Genomic DNA, 22,681 nt, shown 5'->3' with positions numbered 1-22,681 from the left:
CTACCTATAACAGAAGTTACAAGAAGTCGTCAAGTGAATGCTTCAAGTTCATTCGAAATTGGTTAACTCATGGGATAGAGAACTTCAATGTGAGTTTCTTTTCTCATTTAATTATCATCATCTGTTATTCTTCCATGTAGTTATGTTTATTCTCACTTTTTTTTTATTTTCTTTTATAGACCTCAGATCCAAGAAGGTTTACAACTGAAGATATGGACTATCTATTGGAGATAGTCTTCAAAGATTTTCTAGCTGATATTGTCTGGACGTTGCTACAAAACAACATTGGGAATTTAAACAGATGGTGCTTACCTGGTCCTTATAATTTTTGTGAAACTGTGTATAAACTAGAATATCTAATTCTATTTCCATTTCAGGTTTGCAGATGTACAAGAAAATAACTCTTTCTAGGTTGATTTGTGGACAGAACAACTAACCTGTGTACATGTAAGTTATCGTTCATCAACAATCTTTTTTTTCCATGTGCACGAAATAAAAGATGTTCCTAAGAAAACAATATGTTCTATAACATATTTGTAGTGACACTATTTTTGATCTTTGCTTACAAGTGTTCCTCCTGCAACAGTGAAAACCTCTCACTCCCGCGAAGTGGCCTCAGAAGTGGACCAATCAAAAGATGATTGCATGACATTGTTGGAACAGGGTGAAGAAAGCTGCTGAAGAAACTTGAAGGACATTTGCTTCGCCTCTCTGTAGCTCTTAAGTCTGCTTCCTTGCTGTGTTTTGTTTCTGGAGATAGTCGTAGGTCTGTCTTTTGATGATTGCCTGTTCGAGATGAGGGTGGTATCTTTTGGTGATGCGACGATCTGATACTGTAAGCTGGAGTCCCAAGACAGAATACCATTTTTTGTAAACCCTGGTTCATGCTTTCTGACAAAGCTGCACGAAAGATTTTTATCACTCAACTTTCATATTGTTTCATCTTGGCAAATGGACCACAGGAGAAGTATATTTGTTGTAAGCATAGAAAAATGGAAGAAGGGGTAGATCATTTCTTCATCTCCATAGGATGAATGCTTGAATGGCCATAATGAATTGGACTCATGTTCGATGTTGTGAGTTGTGACATGCTCATCTGCGGATGCCATAGGTCAACTTGGCAGGATGTTTTATATGCCAAACTTGAATTCAGACTCAGGTCTCATTTTTGCATTTGAATTATCTATGTGGTAGGAGCAGTATAGACGGGGAGAACCATACTTTGAATGCCCGTTGCGGATTTGAGACAAATGGCTCTCGCGTCGCCCTCCCCCAAGGGCGGCTCGGGAGGCGACGACCCGGCCACCCCCTCTCCCCCATCTTCCTCCTCCGCCTCGCCGCCGCCTGAGCAGCCACAAGGACGGCGGCGGCGGGGCTCCTCGCTTCTCGTTTCCTGGGCGGCCAGGGGAGCCCCCTAGGCGGTGGCGGCGGCGGCGGCAGTGACCACCAAATCCGCACCGCTCCGGCTAGGGGAGCCCCCTGGGCGGCGGCGGCGGTGACCGCCAAGTCCGCGCCGCTCCGGCTGGATCTAGCGGGTGGCGGCGGGGACGGGGACGGCGACGGTGGCGGGGATGGCGACAGCAGCGGTAGGGGCGAGGGCTGGCACGGCCGGCGGCTGGCGGAGGGGATGGCGACGGTGGCGAGGATGGTGATGGCAGCAGGGATGGCGACGGCGAGGCGGATCCGGCGCATGGAGGAGGATCTGGCCCCCTAGTGGCTAGATCGGACGAGGATGAGGCCTGCTGTGGCGACGACGGCGCGGAGGTCACGGCGGCGGTGGCCGTGGCGGCGGTGGCACGATGCTCGCGGTGACGGCGGCGCGGAGCCCGTGGCGACGGGAGCAGATGGCCGGCGGTGCCAGTGGGTGGTTGGTTGGCCGGCGACAGCAGCGGCTGAAGGCGGCGGTGACTGGCGTGGGGACCGCGGCGCGAGGAGGCGTGGAGGCGCGGCATGGCCGGAGGCTGCGTAGGCCGACGAGGCGCTGGCAGCGGGGCGGCGGGGTTGGCCGTGGCACGAGGCTTGGCCAGTAGCGGCAATGGTGGTGCCATTTGTGGTGTGGTCGGCGGAGGCAGTGGTCGGCGCACGGTGGTGGCAGGCAGAGGCTGGCCGGTGGGAGGGGCGTCGGTGCAGTGTTGCTCACGCGCCGGCGGAGGTTAGATGGCAGTGGAGCATCGGTGCGTCATCGGGGATAAGCTGGCGGTGGATGGCGGGTGAAAACCCAGCCCGGCTTTGGCCGGGCCGGCAACGATGGCGCTCTGGCGTCTCACCCCCTCTAGTGGGGTTGCCGGGTGAAAGCTCAGTTAAGGTTCTTGTGACTTGACGGACGACGGCGGCGATGCCTTCGTCGTTTCTCTCCCTAGAGACGTCGTCATGGCAGCACCCTTGCCAAAGCCACCCAAATAACTATTGCGAGCTCACTTTAGAGTCTCTTCCTCTCGTATCGACGTCCTAGTTTATACAAGCTGGCCGCGTCGGGGGGCTAGGGGGGAGAGCGGTTCCATCTTCTCTCTCACCCTGAATCCCTTATATGTGGATAGAGCGGGTTTTGTGTCAGTTGTAAGGGTTGGGTTTTGGGCGTTCCCTGTTGTAGTTCCTTTGTTGACATAGCGGTGGTCGGTCACGCTTAGCGACGGCCGGTCCGGTACTAGCCTCCTCTTGAGTTTGTGTTTGGCGCTGTCGGTGTGTGGGTGATGGTATACTTTTTTTCTTTTCCTGGTTACGGCCTTCCAGGGTTGTAATCTTGTAATTTTTTTCTGCTCTATCAATATGAACTTCGCACTGTCATTCAAAAAATTTTTTGGTTGAATCATATATGATTTTGTAATTTGGAGGAAAGGAATAGAACAATCTTCTAAGATTAATGCATCTGATATGGCGCACGTGGGACGTCCTCACGGAAACGTTTTTGCAGTTTAAACACAAAACCTAAGAAGGAAGACACTGCATTGAGATAGAGAAAATATCTTCAACACACTTTCTAAACAAATAGTATGATCGATTTTGAGAAGAGGAAAAAAAGAAGGAATTAGAGTTCTAGACAAATATAATCTATTATGAGAAATGAGAGAAAATAGAAAAGGAATTAGAGAAGAATGTCTTCAACACACTTTCTAAACAAACATGATCGATTGTGAGAAGTAAGAGGAAGTGAAAAAGGAATTAGAGTTCTAAACATATTAGAAAATATAAATTGCGCCATAAACGAAGATAGACATTTTCGTTTCTATGGTTGCATCCTAGCGACATAAATGAAGATAGGAATTGCGTTAGACATTGTTCATATGTCCTAAGGATGACAGATTAAAGTAATCCAGTAATGGCCTTGTACTTTTGTACATATCTAATTTTTTCTCCAAAAACTCACTATATATCTCAATTTTCCTCTTCAAATGTCCTCTCTTTGGCCCAGCGAAAATGTCCTCTCTTTGGGCTTATCAGCCACCTCCTAAGTAAAAAAAGAAAAGAAAACAAAGTGTAAACAGACAGTTCTTTTTCATTGGCTTTTAAAGCCATATAAACCACTCTTGCACCAATAGGTCAAAGCTAGATTTTAGTATCTTTTTTCCCATTGTGTGGACTGAAGTTAGGATTTCACCCTGGGACATGTGTCTTAAAGCCAACTGCTTAAAAACAGTAAAAGTAAAATATATAATAACCTTACTAGAAGGGCCTAAACTTCTATGAAGACAATCGAAATAGAAAGCACAAACAACAAATCTTGGAATGCTCCATCCAATAATACAGTTCAAACTGTGGCAGCAAAGGCATATCTAAAAATCTCACAGCACCAAAGCCCACATGATCATCTTGATAGTGGACAGTCAGGAAACATGAAATTGGATTCGATGTCTTCAGTCCTATTTACTGCCACACTTGCTGTCATCCTAACCTGAAGTTCAGAGTGCAGACTTCAATAAAGCATCAGACAGTGCATCACTTTTTCCCCCAACATGAAGTTCATAGTGTAGACTATAAATAATTTATGGGTAAAATTTTTATATATGTGTTCTTAGCGATTTAAAAGCCAATGCTTGAAAAAAAAAATCGATGATACAAACATCAAAATCAGGTTTTAAAATTCAAATGTTCATAGCCGCTTATATGTTGCAGGACAGAAGATGGGATCCAGTGTTTCATTTTCCCCTCTACATGTAACCAAGTACTTATAATAAATTACTTCTAACTGTAACTCTAAATTTTTCTCTAAATGATTGTAAATTCCAAATTCAACTAATATGTAAACAAAGTGCTTCAAATATTGAGAAGGATGTTCTATAACTTGTCCAGGCGAACCATTAGTGTTGAGTGTTGACCGTGTATCAGAATATCCCCATCTAAGCAAAAGCAATAGCCAATAAGACGGGACAAGGTACTAAGGCAACAATCTTCAAATGAACTATTCTCCGTAATCTTGAGCTATGACAACCCACATGTAGATTTCAGGATAGCAATTGTAATTCTAAAAGCGAGCCTTCTAGCAGGCTAAGAATTTACTTGACAACCATTGATTAAAAACTTGGAAGAATAGAAGCAGTGTTTTGCTATAACTTTCTGTGAGGCTCACCGAAGAAAAGGTTTACATGTTCTTCCAAATTTAGAATTTAACAGGTTATGATTAAGCTGTCAACCAGTTTGATTTACAAGCCGGACTAAAGCTAGCACCAAAATTTCAATGCAGGTGCTGTCTTACCAAAAGAGGATGCTTAAAATGACTTTGGTCGATTAACACTTGCATGGTCGTTTATGGACTTGTTCTAGAATGTGGCACAGCTGTTTTCATGACTAACTTATGTTCCCATAGTTGAGTTCCTGAAATCCAGGGGTATGGAAGACCTATTGTCATGACGGAATTGTTGAGAGCGACAATGGGATAGGATATCACTAGCAGTGACCAAATTGGATTGGAAGTAAGTTGGGAGAGTGCTGAATGCGCTTGGTTGAGTGGCCAGAGCCCTAAATTATGTAACTAGACGACCCAACCTCACAGGTTGAGCCAGATGGTATACCAAGTACGTGATTAGATCAAAGCATAGATCAAAGCCATACAAGAGTCATAGGACCAAGACCAACGACATGCACAACAATATGCAAAAAAATAATGAGTGATAATACATTGAAATCATTCATTACCTGACTGTAATTACTTTGAGAGCTCACTAGAGATGTAATATGGGTTGAACAACAGCCCCTTGTATTCATACCCCTTCTCACCGTTTGGATAGTTCTTGCATGACACAACTGACTTGGCCCTCATGTCAACTGTGATCATCCAGACCTGCTCATGGTACATAGGTTGGCGCAGCACAAAGTGCACAATGTGTGGGTCTAGTAAGCTCACCACAGGATACTCTGGTACCCACTGATGCAAACCGTATTTCTTGAAGGATGCTGACCCCCACAGGTCGTTGACATCGAGCACATCATCCAACTTCCATACCATCTGTGGCATTTGCAGTGTCCACGCCCTGATAACAATGGCAGAGGGCCGGGAGCGGCACTTGTCAACATCTACGAACTTGATCTTCCCATCAGAGACACCGACTGTCCTGAAAGACGCAGTTGGTCCACAATTGTCAGTCTTAACATGGAACAAGAGCTGAATTTCGCTCTCAGGAAAAGGGAACTTGATCAATTGGAGCTTGGGCAGAGATTCCAAGACATCACAGAAGATAAGGCCAATGTTGTAGCTAGCCCAATAGACTTTGCCGCCGTGGGAGAAGGCGATTTGGCTGCTCCACTTGCTAATCAGTCCAGAATGCCCCCCATAATCTGAGTCAAAAGGAGGCAGAGCAAGCTTCTTGACAACCCAGCTGCTGCTGCTGCTGTTGTTATCCCTGTCGCCGCCTGAACAATGGAGTAAGGTGAGCTTGGCAAACTCCTCGATGATTGCGGTTCCTTCCTCTAGCTCCTTAACGGTGATTGTTCCTTCCCCCACCATCCACATCTGCAAAGATGAAACGGTGAAGCCACCACCACCATGGGTCAAGATGCCGATGTCCCCGGACGAGCGCTGGCGGCCGTCGGGGAAAGCAGGGAGGCGCGTCAGCGTAGGGGTGAGGGCAGAGGCGGCGGTGTAGACGAAGAACTCCTCCGGGTGGTCGTAGCTGTAGTACCTGGTCTTGACGGGGACGACGACGCAGAGGAGGAGGTGGGAACGGGATCCTCTGACGTAGAAAATTCTACGTCAGATCGAGGGACATTGATGCCAGATCACCGTTGCTTGTGCATCCAACGGTTGTATCCATTCCAGTCTCCATTCGTTGTTCCTCAGCCCACAAGTGCAAAGGTTCAGCCTAGCTGAAGACCAAGATGAAAGGGAAAAAAGGGCATCGGCCATGCATGGCCGCCGGCCGCACGCCGTCCGCTTGTCGCTGCGTTGGCGCAGGTGGAGCAGGTCTCGCCGGCATGTCCTCCTTGGTCTTGGTACCAGTTGACATCTTTCCGGGACATCACGTCATCGTTCGACAGCACACAGTAGCAGTCCCCGTCGGCGTGAGCGCTGCCGACCCCAAGGCGAACAGACGGTGCGCGTGTCGTGTCTCGAGACGGCGACGCGCCACGAGGACGATGTCGGCAGTGACGAGATCGTTGACATGCCAACAGCGAGCGCCGACTGCCCGCGAGGAAGATGCCAAGTCCAGTTGACATGCTTAGCTTCTAGGGATGAAGCACAAAATCAGACCATGGTTAGCAGAAGAACACGCCCGTGGCCGTTGGCTCAAACCAAGAGACGTGGAAGACGACATCGTCGACGAAAAAACTCAACCTCCTTGAGACCATGCAAGGGGCAGCAGAGATCCGCGGGGGGAGGACGGAGGATGCGGGGGTGAGGGACGGGGAAGAGGGCGGTGGCGGACTGTGTTTCCTCAGAGACCTGCTCCACCTACGGCCGTGTGGGAAGAGGCGACGAGCGGCCGACAGCCATGGTTGACGAGAGGCAGCTTCCTCCGGCCTCCGATCCGCCGCAACGCTGTTTTTCTCCTTAGAGTAGTTTGCAACTGTGGGCCGCACAGAGCGAGCAGGGCGCGCTGAGGATGGACTGAAGCGAAGGCTATCGATCGTTGGATGCGGAAGGAACGACGATGTTCTACGTCAGAGGGACATTGATGCCAGATCACCGTTGCTTGTGCATGGACGTCCCTCTGACGTAGACTCTACGTCAGAGGAACCGGTTCCGACAAGGAGAACGAGACAGTTGATTTCTTTTTCTTTTACACGATATTCTCGACTACTCCGCCCTTTATCTCAATATCAATATTTTTATTTGCTACTCTCTCTGTTCCTAAATAAGCGTTGTTTTACACTTTTCACATCCAATTTTTGACCGTTTATCTTATTTGAACTTTTTTTTATAATTTGTATTTTTATTGTTATTACTTCCTCCGGTTCAGGTTATAAGACTTTCTAGCATTGCTCACATTCATATAGAATTTTAGGTTATAAGATTTTCTAGCATTGTCCACATTCATATATCTATATCAGGTTAGAAAGTCTTATAACATGAAACGGAAGTAATAGATGATAAAATATGAATAGTATTTTATGTGTGACTAATTTATTTTAATTTTTTCATAAACTTTTCAAATAAAGAGAATTGCATGCCATTACTTTCACCCCCTAACTCGAAATAGCCATTTATAAAATTATGAATTTCAAATTTACCACTGAAAACAATTGGGCAGCGTTAGGCTGCAGCGCGGTGGCTGCGGCAGGTGTCGACGTCGACTGTGGTGCTTGCGGTGGCTTGGGGCGATAGCTGCAGCGGGCTGCATCAAAGCAGGTACAATAGCAGGTTATTTTTTTTCTTTTGAGGAAAGTCCACGGGAGATTTGGCTGGCAGGGATGTAATCATCATTTCAACCTTCTAGACGAAAACCTTGCATCCTGCCAGATTAGTAGAACTTGTCTTGACAAAATTTGTACGGGGAGATGTGTTGAGTAGATTGGAGCAACGTCTACTTCTCCTTTTTAAAAACTTTGCATCCTGTAGGAGAGTGAAGGTTGGTTTTTTGGATGGGATACCATTGCTTCTGGATCTTGTTTCTATACCTTATTTGTTGATTTGCGGGCCTCGGCTGCTAGTAGACGAGTAGTTAAAAGAGGCGGTGAAATAACAAGGACTAGAAAGGTGATGCTTCCGACTTGAAAGAAGATGAACGTCGGCTGGGTTGGGCCTCCCAAGCCAATCTTCATTGAAGAAACCACCTCCTGTGGTAATCTCGGCGAAACCTCCAAGCACCAAGTTCCTTATCTGACATGCTGCTATCGATGGGTTAGAGCTCTAGGATATGTTACACTAGATACAAGAGGGGAGCAAGCTAATTTAGCATACCACGATATAACTAATCTGGCGACTTGTAGTAAGTGGCTAACTTTAGTGCATCCTCCTGGTTGGTCCTTGATGTGGCTTGTGGCTATAGCTTGCGATTCAAAGAAAATTCAAGGAAAAAAATATATGTAACCATATATGCAGTGGAAACTATCATTGGATTAAAAAATGAACGCCTGAGTAAGATTTTACTCATGGTTGACTTTGAGAATAATTTTTTTTACTTTTGGTGAAATGGACAAATCTCAGACGTCTATTTTTAAGATCCAACAGTAATTTCTAAGTTTTCACTATATTTACTATATTTGTGGTTTGCAATATATATTTACCCATAATTCAATACCTTTCCCTCGTAGTTTCCACTACATATATAGTATTTTTACATGCAGATGACCAATCAAGTAAAACTTGGAGACTGTAAGTGAGGTACGAGCAGATAAGAAGATCGGAGTCAAACATCTTCTCTTAACGGGGAATGAATTTCCATCTTATCGGTAAAAGTACCATTCCGTAAAAAACTAGTTACATGGTTTTCAGCTGTTACAAATACAAATAAATGAGGTATATCTTATCAGTTACACTGAAAATATTATTATATTTTTAAACATATTTGATATATGACCTGAATTGAATTAAAGCTTATTTGAACGGATGGTTAGAAAATTATCATTTCCACTGCCACGAAAAATGTTATGCAGTAGTAGTACTAATCTACTCCAATGGCATGCTCAGATTAGCAAGATGGTAATATTGTTAAAATTTTGACATGATTTTTATGTATTTACTAAATTTGACGATAAACTAAATATATGTATTTTTATAACTTTATTAGAAAATGGTATGATTGAAAATGACATTAATCATATGCCCTAAATTTACTGACGTCTTGTTTGGCAACTTAAGGGAAGGGGATTGGGAGTTTACACGGAATTGATGGTGAGATTAAGATGGGAATTTGATTTTTCATCCTAGTCTCTTGTTTGGTAGAGGTGGTGGAAATTGATAGGGAGTTTAGTTAAAGATTAGATCATTAATGAAAACGGATGGCTGAGATTTGTTTAGACGAAGTAAAGGAGGAATTCCCTCCCAATTATCTGCCCCTACCAAGGTATTGAAAAGGAGGGAGTTTATTCCTCAATTCCCCATCCCATCCCACCAAAATTCCCATATCTCCCAACCAAACAAAACAGTTAATAGCCTTATCCCTCTAAACTATTAATCCCTTCTGAAAACTCCCTCCAGCCAAAAAGACCGTAAAAAGAAAACCAACCAAACAGACCGTAAAAAGAAAAGAAAAGGAGAGAGAGAGAAAGAAAAGGGATAACGCACGGCGCACTTCGAAACCCCTCCTAAACCACGCGTGACCCAATCGCAATGGCGACGCCGCCGGAATCCCTCTCGCCGGCTGCAGCGGCGGTGGAGGATGATTGGGAGGAGGCGCGGGGGCTGCTGTACGAGGCCTACAACGAGCTGCAGGGCCTGGCGGCGGAGCTGGGCGGCGCGGCGGCGCCCGCGCCAGCGGTGGTGGTCGTCGGCCACCAGACGGACGGCAAGAGCGCGCTGGTCGAGGCGCTGATGGGGTTCCAGTTCAACCACGTCGGCGGAGGCACCAAGACGCGCCGCCCCGTCGCGCTCCACCTCCGCTTCAACCCGCGCTGCCACGCCCCGCGCTGCCGCCTCCTCGCCGGCTCGGGCGCGGGGGACGACGAGTACGAAGAGGCCGGTGTCGCCGGCCGCGCAATGCCGCTCGCCGACATCCAGGTACCGTGCGCACACGTGTTCGTGGAAATGCCAGTGTCGTGTGTTGCGCCTATCCGTTCCAATCTGATGGCATCTCTATTATGACAGCATTATTCATGTAATTGCTGGTGTCATATGCTAGCAGGAGGTTTTGTGGTGCTAGGAAATGATTTATTTGCGAAATTGGTGAAATATAAAACTCGTTTAAGAAGAACCAGGAAGGGGGGAAATGAGGGCATGAGGTGTATGAATGTAATGTAACGCACTTCATTTGTTTGTGTGATTATCCTTTCTGTAGCTATGTTATGCTGTACTAGGCTAGCTTAACTAACTCTATCTGTCTACTATGAATTCAATGTTGTGGTTTCGGCTAGTATGATATCGGTATTAGGTAACTTAATGAATGAGATCGAAGGGAGGGAGCCGTGTTACTGATATTTTCTTAAGAAAAGAGGATTCTAGCCTCTATGGGCTAGTACACCAACTATGCTGATAACCGCTAGATTCCAGGAGTCTAACCTTTGCCGATTAAATGATGAATAGATGCTATATTCACTATAAAGGGTAGTTATGTCAATACTCAATATAAATAGTTTTGACGCCAAACTGATACGAGAATTTTCCCAGTTGTTAATTATTTATTATTGTCAACCTGAAACATCAATATTTTATTTTAGCTGTTTCATTTGTAAGAAACAAATGTTCACTTGTTGATTTCATTATTATCAACTTACAGCTTAGAACTCAGAGAAGATTCAAGTTATTGGACTGTTCTTGCATTAGGTGATTGACATTTTATAGGAATATTTACTTTCAGGCATACATAGAAGCCGAAAACATGAGGCTGGAGAATGATCCTTCCCAATTTTCAGAAAAAGAAATTATAATAAGGATAGAATACAAGCATTGCCCTAATCTCACCATTATTGACACTCCAGGCCTCATCCTACCAGCTCCTGGCCGTAAAAACCGAGTTTTGCAGGTATTTCCCCCTATTCTTGCTTGCTGTCAGTTAAGGCTGATTCTTTTCAGCCTTTAAGGTCTTTTGTTTCCACTGAAACTTCACTTTCTATGACCCTACTATGAACTCCTTTTTATTATATTAATATTTAATAAGGTTATCCATTGGTAATCTTGCGACCTGCAGAGCCAAGCTTGTGCTGTAGAGACCCTTGTTCGTGCGAAAATAAAGCATAAGGAAACCATAATACTTTGCCTTGAAGATTGTAGTGACTGGAGCAATGCAACTACAAGGAGAGTGGTGATGCAGGTTTGCACTTTAAAACTAGCTTTTCTTATCAAAAGGTGCTCAATGACATTCTCATGGTCTCTTGTGATTCCACATTAGTTGTACCTTATTTACTGGGTTACTATGTTTAAACAAAAGGCGTGCTTACTATATCAAGTTCAAAGTTCAAACGTTCAACACACAATTATTTTGTTAACCTGTAAGCAGTGCCAGTAAGCTATGTTTTGTGTTTCCCTTTTTCATACTGCAGGTTGATCCTGATCTTGCAAGGACTGTTCTAGTCTCCACAAAACTGGACACTAAAATTTTACAGTTTGCACGAGCCTCTGATGTTGAAGTCTTTCTTCACCCCCCGACCTGTGCTCTAGATGGTTCCTTACTGGGGGATTATCCCTTTTTCACATCAGTGCCTTCGGGGAGAGTTGGCTCCTGCCATGAAGCTGTATTCAGATCAAATGAAGAGTTCAAGAAGGTGAGACATCACGTGCCAGTATCACTTAACATAGAGATTTATGTTCTGCCAAAGTGTTCGAATAATTTTCTTTTGCTGGCAAGTTTGATGGGTGTTACTTTGTTAAGTCACTGTGAGTTTTGTAAGCAATATGTGGGCAAGCCAATTGGTCATCTGGTCCTATTTGCTGTGAAATTTTTACATTATCAAGGAAGATTACCTGATTATTAAATGATAAATTAGAAACAATTATTAATTTGTTTTATATGGATGCAAATCTACATTTTAAGTATTGTAGGTTCCAGAATTTAAAATTTGCAGGTAACTTTTAGAATATAGTTATATATGTGAAAAACCCATGTAGGTTTAAATATTTTTGTAGGCAGTTGGGTTTTACTCCTTAGTTAACTATTCTGGAGTTACACTATATGTTTCATGATAGCTTGTGGATCTTGTAATACATGGAAATACCCGATACTTCCCAAACTCTATAAATGGCTACCCTTAAATATGCTCCCATATTTCTGCGCACTTTTATATGATCAAGACATCACAGGAAGAAAGTGTTACAAACACATAATCCTACTTCACTACTGCTTATTTCTTAGTTTCAGTAATGTAAATAGACTGATCACCCTTAAATATTACTGTTCGGGAAGGACATTTGAAATGTGACGAATAACTTCTTTGTTGAACATAAATGCTGCCAGCATTCTTCTCTGTTGTCACCTGTTTAGTCAGTTTCAGTATGCTTTTTCGCTGATATGAACTCTACTAATCTGGTAACTTCTGTCTTACCTTCATCCTTGAATTGCCTCTAATGGTTACTTTCATTCTGCAGGCCATCTCATTGAGAGAGTTGGAAGATGTCGCATCTCTTGAGGACAAGTTGGGAAGGGGACTTACAAAGGAGGAGAAAAACAGAATAGGAGTGAGTAACTTGAGACTATTTTTGGAAGAATTGCTGAGGAAGAGGTATCCTTGCTCATTATAGAGCTGGCATGTGTATGTTTTTTAATTATTCTTCGTATCATTGCTTTGAAGTAATGCATACTAATATGGCCAAGGTACATTGAGAGTGTTCCATTAATTATTCCACTTCTTGAGAAGGAACATCGTGGTGCAACAAGGAAGCTGCGTGAAGTCAATCAAGAAATCAGGTGATTCATGATGCCTATCATTCATAGCACACTTAAAAGGATGGATTAATTTCCTCCTTAAATTACTTGTATTTGTTTCCATATAATAAATTTTTCTTTGGTGAAGTTGAAAGCTTATAATGAAAACAAGGCTCAAATGTTTTATTCTTACTGGGAAAATCGCTGCCAACTACTAGCACCTAATTGCAAATAACTGTCCTGGTGGACTATATTAGTTGACATTCTAGTAGGCTAGTAGCACCCTCATAAAGATTCAAGAACCATCACGCTACCATGGTTTATGTTATCTTTCTTCAGTCCCAATGCAGTGCTATCAGATGCAACCTTGAGGCCGGGAGCTGCAACAGTGCAACCTCCAATTCCTTGGCTTCTATGCTATGCTTCGCCAAAACATTCAATCATGAGCCAATTACAAGTGAAAATTATTCCTTGCTTTCCAGATTGACCAAGTGTAGCAGCAGTAAATTTATTCACTACTTATTTCTGGAATCACTTACAAAGTTGAGTGACAGCCTCAAAATCTCAACCAATTTATCTCCGGAATAGATCCGATTTATCTGAAATCTCATGCTAAATTATTTGAGCAATGCCAGAACCAAAGAACAAATGATGAATATTACACGGGATATTACAACAAGAACATCAACTGAAGATTGGAAATTTGTTAGCCATACAATGCCAAATTGAAATTTAACTTTGTACTAAGCCTTGCCCTGATGGGTTTGTTTGAGTCTTCTTAGATTCTTTTCCTTCTTAATATAATGATGCGCAGCTCTCTTGCACATTTGATTAAAAAAAAAAGATCCATCCCAGGCATCAGCAATAAATCTTTACTGTTCACTGAGTGAAATTTAAGCCTCCTAATATTGAATGGCAAGGCTGGAAGAAGCAAACCAATGACCCTCCCAGAATAAAACTCAAACATGTTATTTATTTTTCCTTTTTCCCCTTGTGTGCCTTTACACGGTTCCACCATATATTTATCCCTGTTGTTAAACATGCCTGATATACCCTGCTGATGGTATATGTATCTGGACAGTGATTTGGATGAAGCAAAAATGAAGGAGAAAGCTCGCCTGTTCCATGATTCATTCTTGTCGAAGGTGCTTACTACTCTGAAACATATATTATTGTTGATGCAGATAGTTGGATACTGAAACTTTTGCAATGAAGAAAAGTTCATGCGTTGTCACACATATGCAGCCAATGCCCACTGGATCTATTGCTCAGCAGCTGGTTGAAATAAACCTGAATACTGATTTACTGTTTCTTGTTTCAGTTATCTTTGCTATTGAAAGGCATGGTGGTGGCACCGCCTGATAGATTTGGTGGGTGTTTTATCTTGTGCGGCTCGGTACCAGAAAACTTGAGGTTCTTCTTAGTTGGCTGACTTTCTGATTTTGTCAATAATTTATTGAAACTGTTATTGGAGTGTAGGAGAAACTTTAATTAACGAGAGGATAAATGGAGGAACTTTTACTGGAAGTGAGAATTTCCTGATCCCAAACAAATTGATGCCTGTAAGTTCTGTTTTTTTCCTCTGTATTGAAGATGCCCTACTATTTTCTGTAGGTTTTTATTTTGAGCCTTTAAACAGGATGTAATGATTCTTCACTGTAGATAAACATTTTAATAGATTGTATCTAAATTGGTGGTTCTTGACGAGCCTAAAGTTTGTTAGCAGTGACAGATTGATTTATGTAGCAGTAGAGTCATTTTTCTTTCAGATAAAGACAAAAAGTCTACCATATCTATCGTCTTTTCAGCCTGTTAAAACAAAATTATCCACTGAGTGTTTGACACACTGTCTTTTGAATATGCACTCATTATACCTTTTCTTTTCTTAGAATGCTGGAATGCGTCTCTACGGTGGCGCACAATACCATCGGGCAATGGCTGAATTTCGTCTGGTTGTTGGAAGTATTAGATGCCCTCCAATTACTAGGGAGGAAATTGTCAATGCTTGTGGTGTGGAAGATATTCATGATGGGACAAACTACTCCAGGTAGTCTCATTCCATATATCAGGCATACTTTGACTATATTTATATAGCACATTTACTCATTTTCAACTTTTTTTGTTAGGACTGCTTGTGTGTTAGCTGTGGCAAAAGCACGTGACACATTTGAGCCTTATCTTCACCAGGTTGGTTAGCTTACCTCATGGGTGGGCACATTAATAATCACATTTAGATGGTCCTGTTCAGCTTTCATGATTGTTATTCCACACTTGAGCTACTGGAATAGTACTTGCTTTTGTGTGATTATGTCAATAAAATCATCAACCGATTTTTTTCATGCACGTCCCATCATTTTTTGGATCAAGTTCAGAACTAGAGTGTGCCAGGGTTCCACAGAAAATGTGTGAAATCAATAAAAAATGTAACATGATGTATAAACAAATTTAGTAATTGAATTAATTTGTTGTGGTCTGTATGAGGGGTGATATTTCCTCTGCTTAATCCCTTTCTGCGATTAAAATCTATCCTTAATTATGTGCAGCTGGGTTTTAGGTTATTATACATAATGAAGAGACTGATTCCGATATCTGCTTTTCTGTTGGAGGTACTAATTAATCCTGAAGTTATTCAGTTCAACTAGTATTCTGCTCTTTTCTTTTGTAATACCGTGATAGAATTCCAACAGAAAGATGGTGAGAACTGTAGCAGCCATGATGTACTTGTGAAGCGTGTCAAAGCTGCATTTGATAGGTTTGCTGAATCTACTGAGCAATCATGTCGTGAAAGGTAATACTGTAAGAGCATCCTTAATTTCAATACCTTTATAATTGTTTCCCTTCTAGTGTACAACTCTTGTTCAAGTGGTCTTGCAAACTCAGTTCAACAAACTCTTTGATATCAAATGAAATGCATTTCCCTAGTTGATTATTGTGCTATCAGGCATACAGTATTTTATGGTGTTGGCAAACTAGTTAGTTTTTTTTTAATAGTGGTTCTTCTTAGAAATGTATCAGCTGAATTATAATATCATTGAATAATAAAGTGCAAATGAAGTGAACTGAATGAGTTATCCGTATCTTTGTCATGTCTATTCCCTCCTTTTTGATCTCATGGCATTAAATTTTGTGCGTTCCAGAGCATATTCATATTTGAAAAATGTGATTTTAGTGGTTTGTCTCATGTAAATATGACACAGAATTTAGTGTTGTGTCAAAGTAAAACTTTCTGTTATTGTCCAGATTTCTCCTGAATCTTCATGGCATGATGCATTCATGCATATTGTTTGTACCTGATGGTTCATGGCATGATGCATTCATGCATATTGTTTGTACCTGATGGCATGATTTATCTGCATGTTGAAATGTGTAATGCAGATGTATGGAGGATTTGGTGAGCACCACTCGTTATGTCACTTGGTCCCTTCACAATAAGGTACAGTTATTAATATTAATCAGAACTAGTATCTTTCGAGGGATTCGTCGCATTCCTAATGATTTGCTACATTGTATAGAACCGTGCCGGATTGAGACACTTCTTTGATTCCTTTGTTGCACAAGAGCAATTATCCGTGAACACACTTACTGCCCACTCGACTGGGCTGCATGAGCAATCCTTTGGCTTGAATGACAATAAGCAGGATAGGCCAAAGGGAGACTTCAAATCAAGTAATTCTTCAGAAGCAAATTCACCCACTGTTGCATCAGAGACTAGGCTTGTTGATCTCTTGGACAGCACACTATGGAACAGAAGGCTGGCACCCTCATCTGAAAGACTTGTGTATGCACTGGTTCACCAGATTTTCCATGGGATCAAAGAGCATTTTCTTGTCACCACAGAGCTTAAGGTCTCCCTGCAGTAAATCCTGCACTCCTTAACGAGTATATGAAGTTTATTGTTTATATCTTACTTGTTTTGCTCATCAAAATTGCAGTTCAATTGCTTTCTCCTCATGCCGATTGTTGACAAATTACCGGCGCTTCTAAGAGAAGACCTTGAATCAGCCTTCGAAGATGATCTTGACAGCATATTTGATGTTACTCAGCTGCGCCATTCACTTGGGCAGAGGAAGAGAGATCTGGAGATCGAATTGAAGCGGGTACTAGTCTTTTGCGTATTTTTTTTTTTTTTTGCACATCAAGCATTACTACCTCAGTATTCTTATTTGCAAATTTGCTGGTTTCAGATCAAACGCTTAAAGGAGAAATTCGCAGAGATAAACAAGAAGCTGAATTCTCTCCAGGTTAGACAGTAAGCTACTCTAGGAGAAGCAGAGCAACTAGCTACTCTAGTCGAGTTAGATTATTTCTATGCTGTAATAATAATAATCCCTTAGTGTGTAATAATAATAGTCTAGTGTGATTATGACTTCTTTGTTGGATCTTTTCATGTGTAAATATACATATATTAACCCTTCCAATGTCGTTTCCCTTCCTTGCAAACCGACTAACAAAGAACTTTTACGTGATGTTTACTGTTCAATTATTACCCTTACTTTGCTGTGAGATGGGTTCACTCAAGCTGAAGCAAATGCAAATGAAAAGCTGCTTATGGTCACATCACATGCATGGTAGCGACTGTTTCAACCCAAATCCATCACCAAAAAGCAGCAACTCTTCTTCCCCTTGCTCGCAACCTCTCAACCCATCACCCTAAACATAGGTATTACCCAACACCACCCCTCTCTCTCCCGCGCAAACCATGGTGGCTTGCTCCCCGCATTGGACACCGCCAAGAACGCGGCGTCGTCGACGACATGACCGGCGGTGACAAGGACCACCGCCGCGGCGGCGGCGGGAAGGAGACCTTCCTACGCAGCCTCGACCGCGTGCCGTCCGGCCTGCACATCGACGCCGACTTCCCCTCCGACGACGATGACGACGACGACGACGAGGAGGTCCGCGTCTCCTTCGCCTCCACCATGGGCGACCACAAGATGTACAGCTTCCGCCACCATCAGGCCGCCGTGCTGGAGGAGGAGGAGGAGGACGACGACGACGACGAGTTCTCCAAGTATGACATGGACGAGGACATGTCGATACAGGAGCGGCGCCGCCGTCTTCACCAGGGGCTCGGCCTCGCCAGCAGCCGGGACCTCGCGCTCCGGCGACATAGCACCAGGAAGCGCATGGTGGACATCCCGCGGAGCGTGTCCAAGATGCCCCCGCTGCCTTCGCCGGCCGCCGCCTCCGCCGCCGCCGCCGCCGCCGCGCCGACCACCGCGGCGGCGGCGGCGGCGGCTCCGGCCCCGCGGCCGTCGGCGCGCGACATGCTGATGCAGCGGCCGGCGAAGCCCATCACGCGGCGCCGGTCCGACGGCTGCCTCGCCGCGCGGGACGGCGGCTCCTCTGGAAAGCCACCACCGCCGTCGTCGCCGTCGGTGCGTCGTGTTCGATCCTTGCCGGCCCGGCACGCCGGCTGCGACGATGTCTCCCTCGTCGAGAAGTTTCGAAACGCCATGGCTAAACGTGATCTCCCCACCGCCGCCGTGCCCCCGACGACGCCGCCGCCGGCGGCGGCAGCGGCGGCGGCAGCGCCGGTGGATAAAGGCCGCACCGACGACGGCGGCGGCAAGGACCGCGACGACGCGACCAAGAACCAGGAGAGCAGCAAGGAGGTCGCCGTCGTCGCGGCGCCCAAGGATGCCGCCCCCGCGTCGAACACCCAGACCGGCGTGCAGCTGGGGCTAGAGGAGATCGAGAAGTTCATCGGCAACACCCCCATCGTGAAGCACCTGATGCGGCGCGGCCAGAGCCAGCATCACAGCGGCCAGCTCGCGTCGCCCTCCGGCGGCGCGCCGCCCAAGGCCGAGAAGCCGGCGGGCGGCAAGAAGAAGGGAGGCTGGCTCAAGAACATCAAGTCCGTCGCCATCGGCTTCATCGACAGCGGCGGCAACAGCAAGTCGACCACATCCACGACCACCTCCTCCGCCGGCGCCAACGCCACCTCGTCGTCGTCATCCTCGGCGTCGTCGACGGAGCGGCTCAAGGTGCACCAATCCGGCAAGTCGTGCAAGGAGCTCACCGGGCTGTACATGTGCCAGGAGATCATGGCGCACGAGGGGTCGATCTGGAGCATCAAGTTCAGCACCGACGGCCGGTGGCTGGCCAGCGCCGGCGAGGACCACGTGGTGCGCATCTGGCAGGTGGTGGAGGCGAACTCCCCGGCGTGCCTGCCGAACGACGGCCACTCGGGCCCCCTCCCGCCGCATCCCCCCGGCGCCGCGCCGGCGGACGGGACGTCGTCGTCGTCGACGCCAGCGCTGTCCCAGCTGTCCAAGAAGTCGGTGAAGGGGAAGAGCGGCAGGGACACGCTGCCGGAGCACCTCGTCGTCCCCGACAAGGTGTTCGCGCTCGCCGACCAGCCGGCATGCGTCCTCGAGGGCCACCAGGACGACGTGCTCGACCTCACCTGGTCCAAGACCGACCAGCTTCTCTCCTCCTCCATGGACAAGACGGTGAGGCTTTGGGACACCACCACCAAGGCCTGCCTCAAGGTGTTCGCCCACAACGACTACGGTCAGCGTCGCCATTGATTCGTTTCTTTGTTTCGAAATCGATATCTCTTGACAATAATCCATCTCAAGAATTGAATTGAATTGATTTGATCGATCTTGCAGTGACTTGCATCCAGTTCAACCCGGCGGACGACAGGTTCTTCATCAGTGGATCGCTGGACGCCAAGGTGCGGCTATGGAGTATCCCTGATCGGCAGGTCGTCGACTGGACCGACCTCAACGAGATGGTCACCGCCGCCTCCTACACCCCCGATGGCCAGGTATCTACTCTCGCTAGTCTAATATAAAGTGAATTGTCCGTTTTTTCTCATCAGCTTAAGCTTTTTAAGTTGAACTTGTTGGTGCATACAACTCAATATTCACTGTCATTTCATCTTCCATAGCTCAACAATTCCGTATCCATTTTACTTCTCTTTTTTTCTCTGAATTCTGATGTGTGAACAATTCGAATCAAGGGCGCCATCATCGGCTCGCACAAGGGTAGCTGCCGGTTCTACAAGACAACAGGTAGTACAGTACATTCTCTGTTCTTCATTGACTCATCAGATGATCAGACTGACATCCAGTTGCACTGAAGTGATCAATTTGAGTGCGGATTTTTTTGGGTTTTGTTGCAGATTGCAAGCTGGATCAGGAGGCGCAGATCGACATCGAGACGAAGAAGCGCAAGTCGCAGGCGAAGAAGATCACCGGCTTCCAGGTACATGAACACAATGCATCACACTTTGACTAGCTGCTGAAATTTAAGAGCTTGGCAAGAACATGGCCTAATTGTTCATCTTGGCCATGGCCATGGACACCTCAGTTTGCTCCGGGGAACCCCTCCGAGGTGCTGGTCACCTCCGCCGACTCGCAGATCCGCGTCTTCGACGGCGTCACCATGGTCCAAAAATTCAGAGGTGCGTTGGCGGCGGCCATGGATGAGAAAATCTCAGCTCTAATTGAAAATCAGAGAGATCAATTAATGGTGGTGGTGTCCGTGGTGGATGTCAGGTTTCAAGAACACGAGCAGCCAGATCTCGGCGGCGTACACGTCGGACGGGCGGTACGTGGTGTGCCCGAGCGAGGACTCGCACGTCTACCTGTGGCGCGCGGCGCGCGGCGCGCCGGCGGCGGCGGCGGCCATCGGCGGAATCGGCATGAAGCCCAAGACGTGGTGCACCATCCGCTCCTTCGAGAACTTCTACTGCAAGGACGTCTCCGCCGCCGTGCCGTGGCCGCTCGCCCCCTCCTCCGGCGGCGACGGGTCGACCTCCGGCAGCTCGCCGTCGCGGCGGCAGGGCGGCGTGTCGTGCACCGACGACGTGTGCAGCATGCCGGCGAAGAGCGGCGAGCTGGGCAGCGCCGGGACGCCGCTGACGCACTCCGGCCAGCTAGGCTCGCCGGCGCCAGGAGGCGGCAAGGGCGGCGCCGACGGCAATGCGTGGGGATTGGTGGTGGTGACGGCGAGCTTACAGGGCGAGATTAGGGTTTATCAAAACTTTGGAATGCCGTTCAGGATAAGAGGCCAGGGTAACCTGTTCTACTGACTACTGAACAAATGCTGCCATGCGTATGAACATTTTTGATGATTTTATTTTTTTCGTATTTTTTATCCATTTTCAGAACTGAGAAGTGTGTGTGTGCTTAGATCTAGTACATGTGCAATATGTTCAGTTGACTACCATATGTAGGTAGTAGAATTATGGATTAAATTCGCTATGTAACAAGTTAGTGAATTAGTGGGATGTACATCCAACTCTACAAAATGAAATTCATTACATTTGTCTTTGTACCAAATTTGCACTACACACACCATAATTATATAGCACATGATACTGCTGTGTAAAAACAACTAGATTAGCAATATACTTATATATTTTTAGAAATATCTTAAATCGTTTAAAATCTCTGATGGCTGGCTGACATTGGCCATTCCATTCTTCAACATCTTCCTAAAATCCTAATGGCCGCCATCGGTTTCCTCTTGACCTTGTCAATGCCGATAAACATAAACTTTCCTCATGGTTAAAGGGGAGTTGAGAGAAAAGAGAGGAGGAGAGCAGTGGCTTTCCAGTTTCCCCACTAAACAACAACGCTATCCGAATTCAAATCCTATCTTCCAAATTCAACAAGAATTATACTACGTTAGATTGTTTTGACCAAGACGTGTTTATTTTAGGCTTTCATTCGCTTTTATATTATATTAATAAAATACTTACCATTGGCCACCAAATGTGTGGCGGGGGAGAAGGAAAAAAAATAATGAGGGCAAGATTGAAATGTGTACCCCTGGGACTTATAAGGGGATCTATATTATGGGGGAAGCAAATCCTCCAACTTAACTGCACATGCGTACAGTTGAGTCACTGACATGTCGATCCCATTTTTCTATAGCCCACATGTCATGGTTTAACTGCACAACAGTTATAGGATCCCTTCCCTATCTACATTATAGCGGGGAGCTACTATAGTAACGATAAAATCAGGTTGTGATTCAATAGCATGAACATTGCATCTGAAAGAGTCATTCACAATGCATCAACTTGGTATGTTGGTGCAATTTGGTACAAGAATTTAAAAAATGTGCGCTCTAGCGCAACAAGGTGTGTGCAATTTAGTGTAGGAACTTTATAAGTTAGCGTACAAGTGCAACAACTTGCAATGTGTGTGTGTTTTCTATACAACAAGTTAAGAAGTCATGCGATAACTTAATTATTCCGAAGAATTTTTTGTAATATACATTGTCAGGGCTATGGATACCACATACCCAATAGTAATTGACTAAGCTCGGCGGGGCCCACCATATACCAAGTCTTATACGGAATCATACCTCGTATATAGAAGGAGATCTGGATAAGGCAGGGCAAAAAAGAGTTCTACATGGAAACTATAAGGACTACTTGGATTGTATCCATATTGGTCTCCTTAGTTCTACTTGAATAGGGGGACATATATGTGTTAACGACCAAATTTGGTAATCTAAGTATCAGAGATGGAGATGGAATCAAAGTAGAATTCGAGATTGAAATCGATCGGGAAACAGAGTAAGAATCGGTTATAGTCCGGATCGGCTACGATTGGGATCGGCTAAGTCCGAGTCAGACTGGGTTAGGTGATACAACCGATTCCGACAATACGACTTGGTGTACGACATCGGGTCGAGTTGATATACTTCAAGATAACTGCCACGCATGGATAGAGTCCTGAGAAGACAATTGTATCTATTAGTTAGGATATTTTATGTAATTTCCTTAGAGATATGTTTAAGCAAAAGTCTGCCGCAAAGACTTATGGTAT

The 22,681-nt window shown here is 45.3% G+C and overlaps 2 protein-coding genes and 1 long non-coding RNA gene across 3 annotated transcripts; 2 read left to right on the top strand and 1 right to left on the bottom strand.

Moving 5' to 3' along the window:
- Positions 1-179: 179 nt before the first annotated feature.
- On the top strand, positions 180-960 carry LOC127756456 (uncharacterized). Its single transcript, XR_008013217.1, has 3 exons — positions 180-304; positions 378-447; positions 587-960. It is a non-coding gene; the product is annotated as an uncharacterized LOC127756456 (long non-coding RNA).
- A 4,180-nt stretch (positions 961-5,140) lies between these two features.
- LOC127757377 (uncharacterized) lies at positions 5,141-6,437 on the bottom strand. Its single transcript, XM_052282876.1, has 2 exons — positions 6,340-6,437; positions 5,141-6,179 (listed from the first exon to the last, which is right to left on the bottom strand). Exons 1-2 carry the CDS (start codon positions 6,435-6,437, stop codon positions 5,141-5,143), a joined length of 1,137 nt encoding a protein of 378 aa, XP_052138836.1.
- Positions 6,438-9,637: 3,200 nt separating this feature from the next.
- On the top strand, positions 9,638-21,175 carry LOC127757572 (uncharacterized). Its single transcript, XM_052283114.1, has 16 exons — positions 9,638-10,090; positions 10,887-11,051; positions 11,217-11,339; positions 11,569-11,790; positions 12,611-12,744; positions 12,837-12,929; positions 13,969-14,032; positions 14,209-14,257; positions 14,367-14,449; positions 14,777-14,931; positions 17,665-19,403; positions 19,505-19,662; positions 19,858-19,909; positions 20,020-20,102; positions 20,208-20,301; positions 20,396-21,175. The coding sequence occupies exons 1-16, from the start codon at positions 9,704-9,706 to the stop codon at positions 20,929-20,931; spliced, it is 4,137 nt and encodes a 1,378-aa protein (XP_052139074.1). The 5' UTR covers positions 9,638-9,703; the 3' UTR covers positions 20,932-21,175.
- The last annotated feature ends 1,506 nt before the right edge of the window (positions 21,176-22,681 follow it).

The sequence above is a fragment of the Oryza glaberrima genome, chromosome 12 (assembly GCF_000147395.1).
Source record: "Oryza glaberrima chromosome 12, OglaRS2, whole genome shotgun sequence".
Taxonomy (NCBI): Eukaryota; Viridiplantae; Streptophyta; class Magnoliopsida; order Poales; family Poaceae; genus Oryza; species Oryza glaberrima.
This window is presented reverse-complemented; position numbering and strand designations above follow the sequence as displayed.

Excerpts from the sequence above, each read along its gene's own strand:
- LOC127757377 (XM_052282876.1), bottom strand. The coding sequence starts at position 6,437 with ATGTCAACTGGTACCAAGACCAAGGAGGACATGCCGGCGAGACCTGCT. Across the intron at positions 6,180-6,339 it reads GGCGTGCGGCCGGCGGCCAT|AATTTTCTACGTCAGAGGAT; the intron begins GCATGGCCGATG and ends GATCTGACGTAG.
- LOC127757572 (XM_052283114.1), top strand. The coding sequence starts at position 9,704 with ATGGCGACGCCGCCGGAATCCCTCTCGCCGGCTGCAGCGGCGGTGGAG. Across the intron at positions 10,091-10,886 it reads TGCCGCTCGCCGACATCCAG|GCATACATAGAAGCCGAAAA; the intron begins GTACCGTGCGCA and ends ATTTACTTTCAG. Across the intron at positions 20,103-20,207 it reads AGAAGATCACCGGCTTCCAG|TTTGCTCCGGGGAACCCCTC; the intron begins GTACATGAACAC and ends TGGACACCTCAG.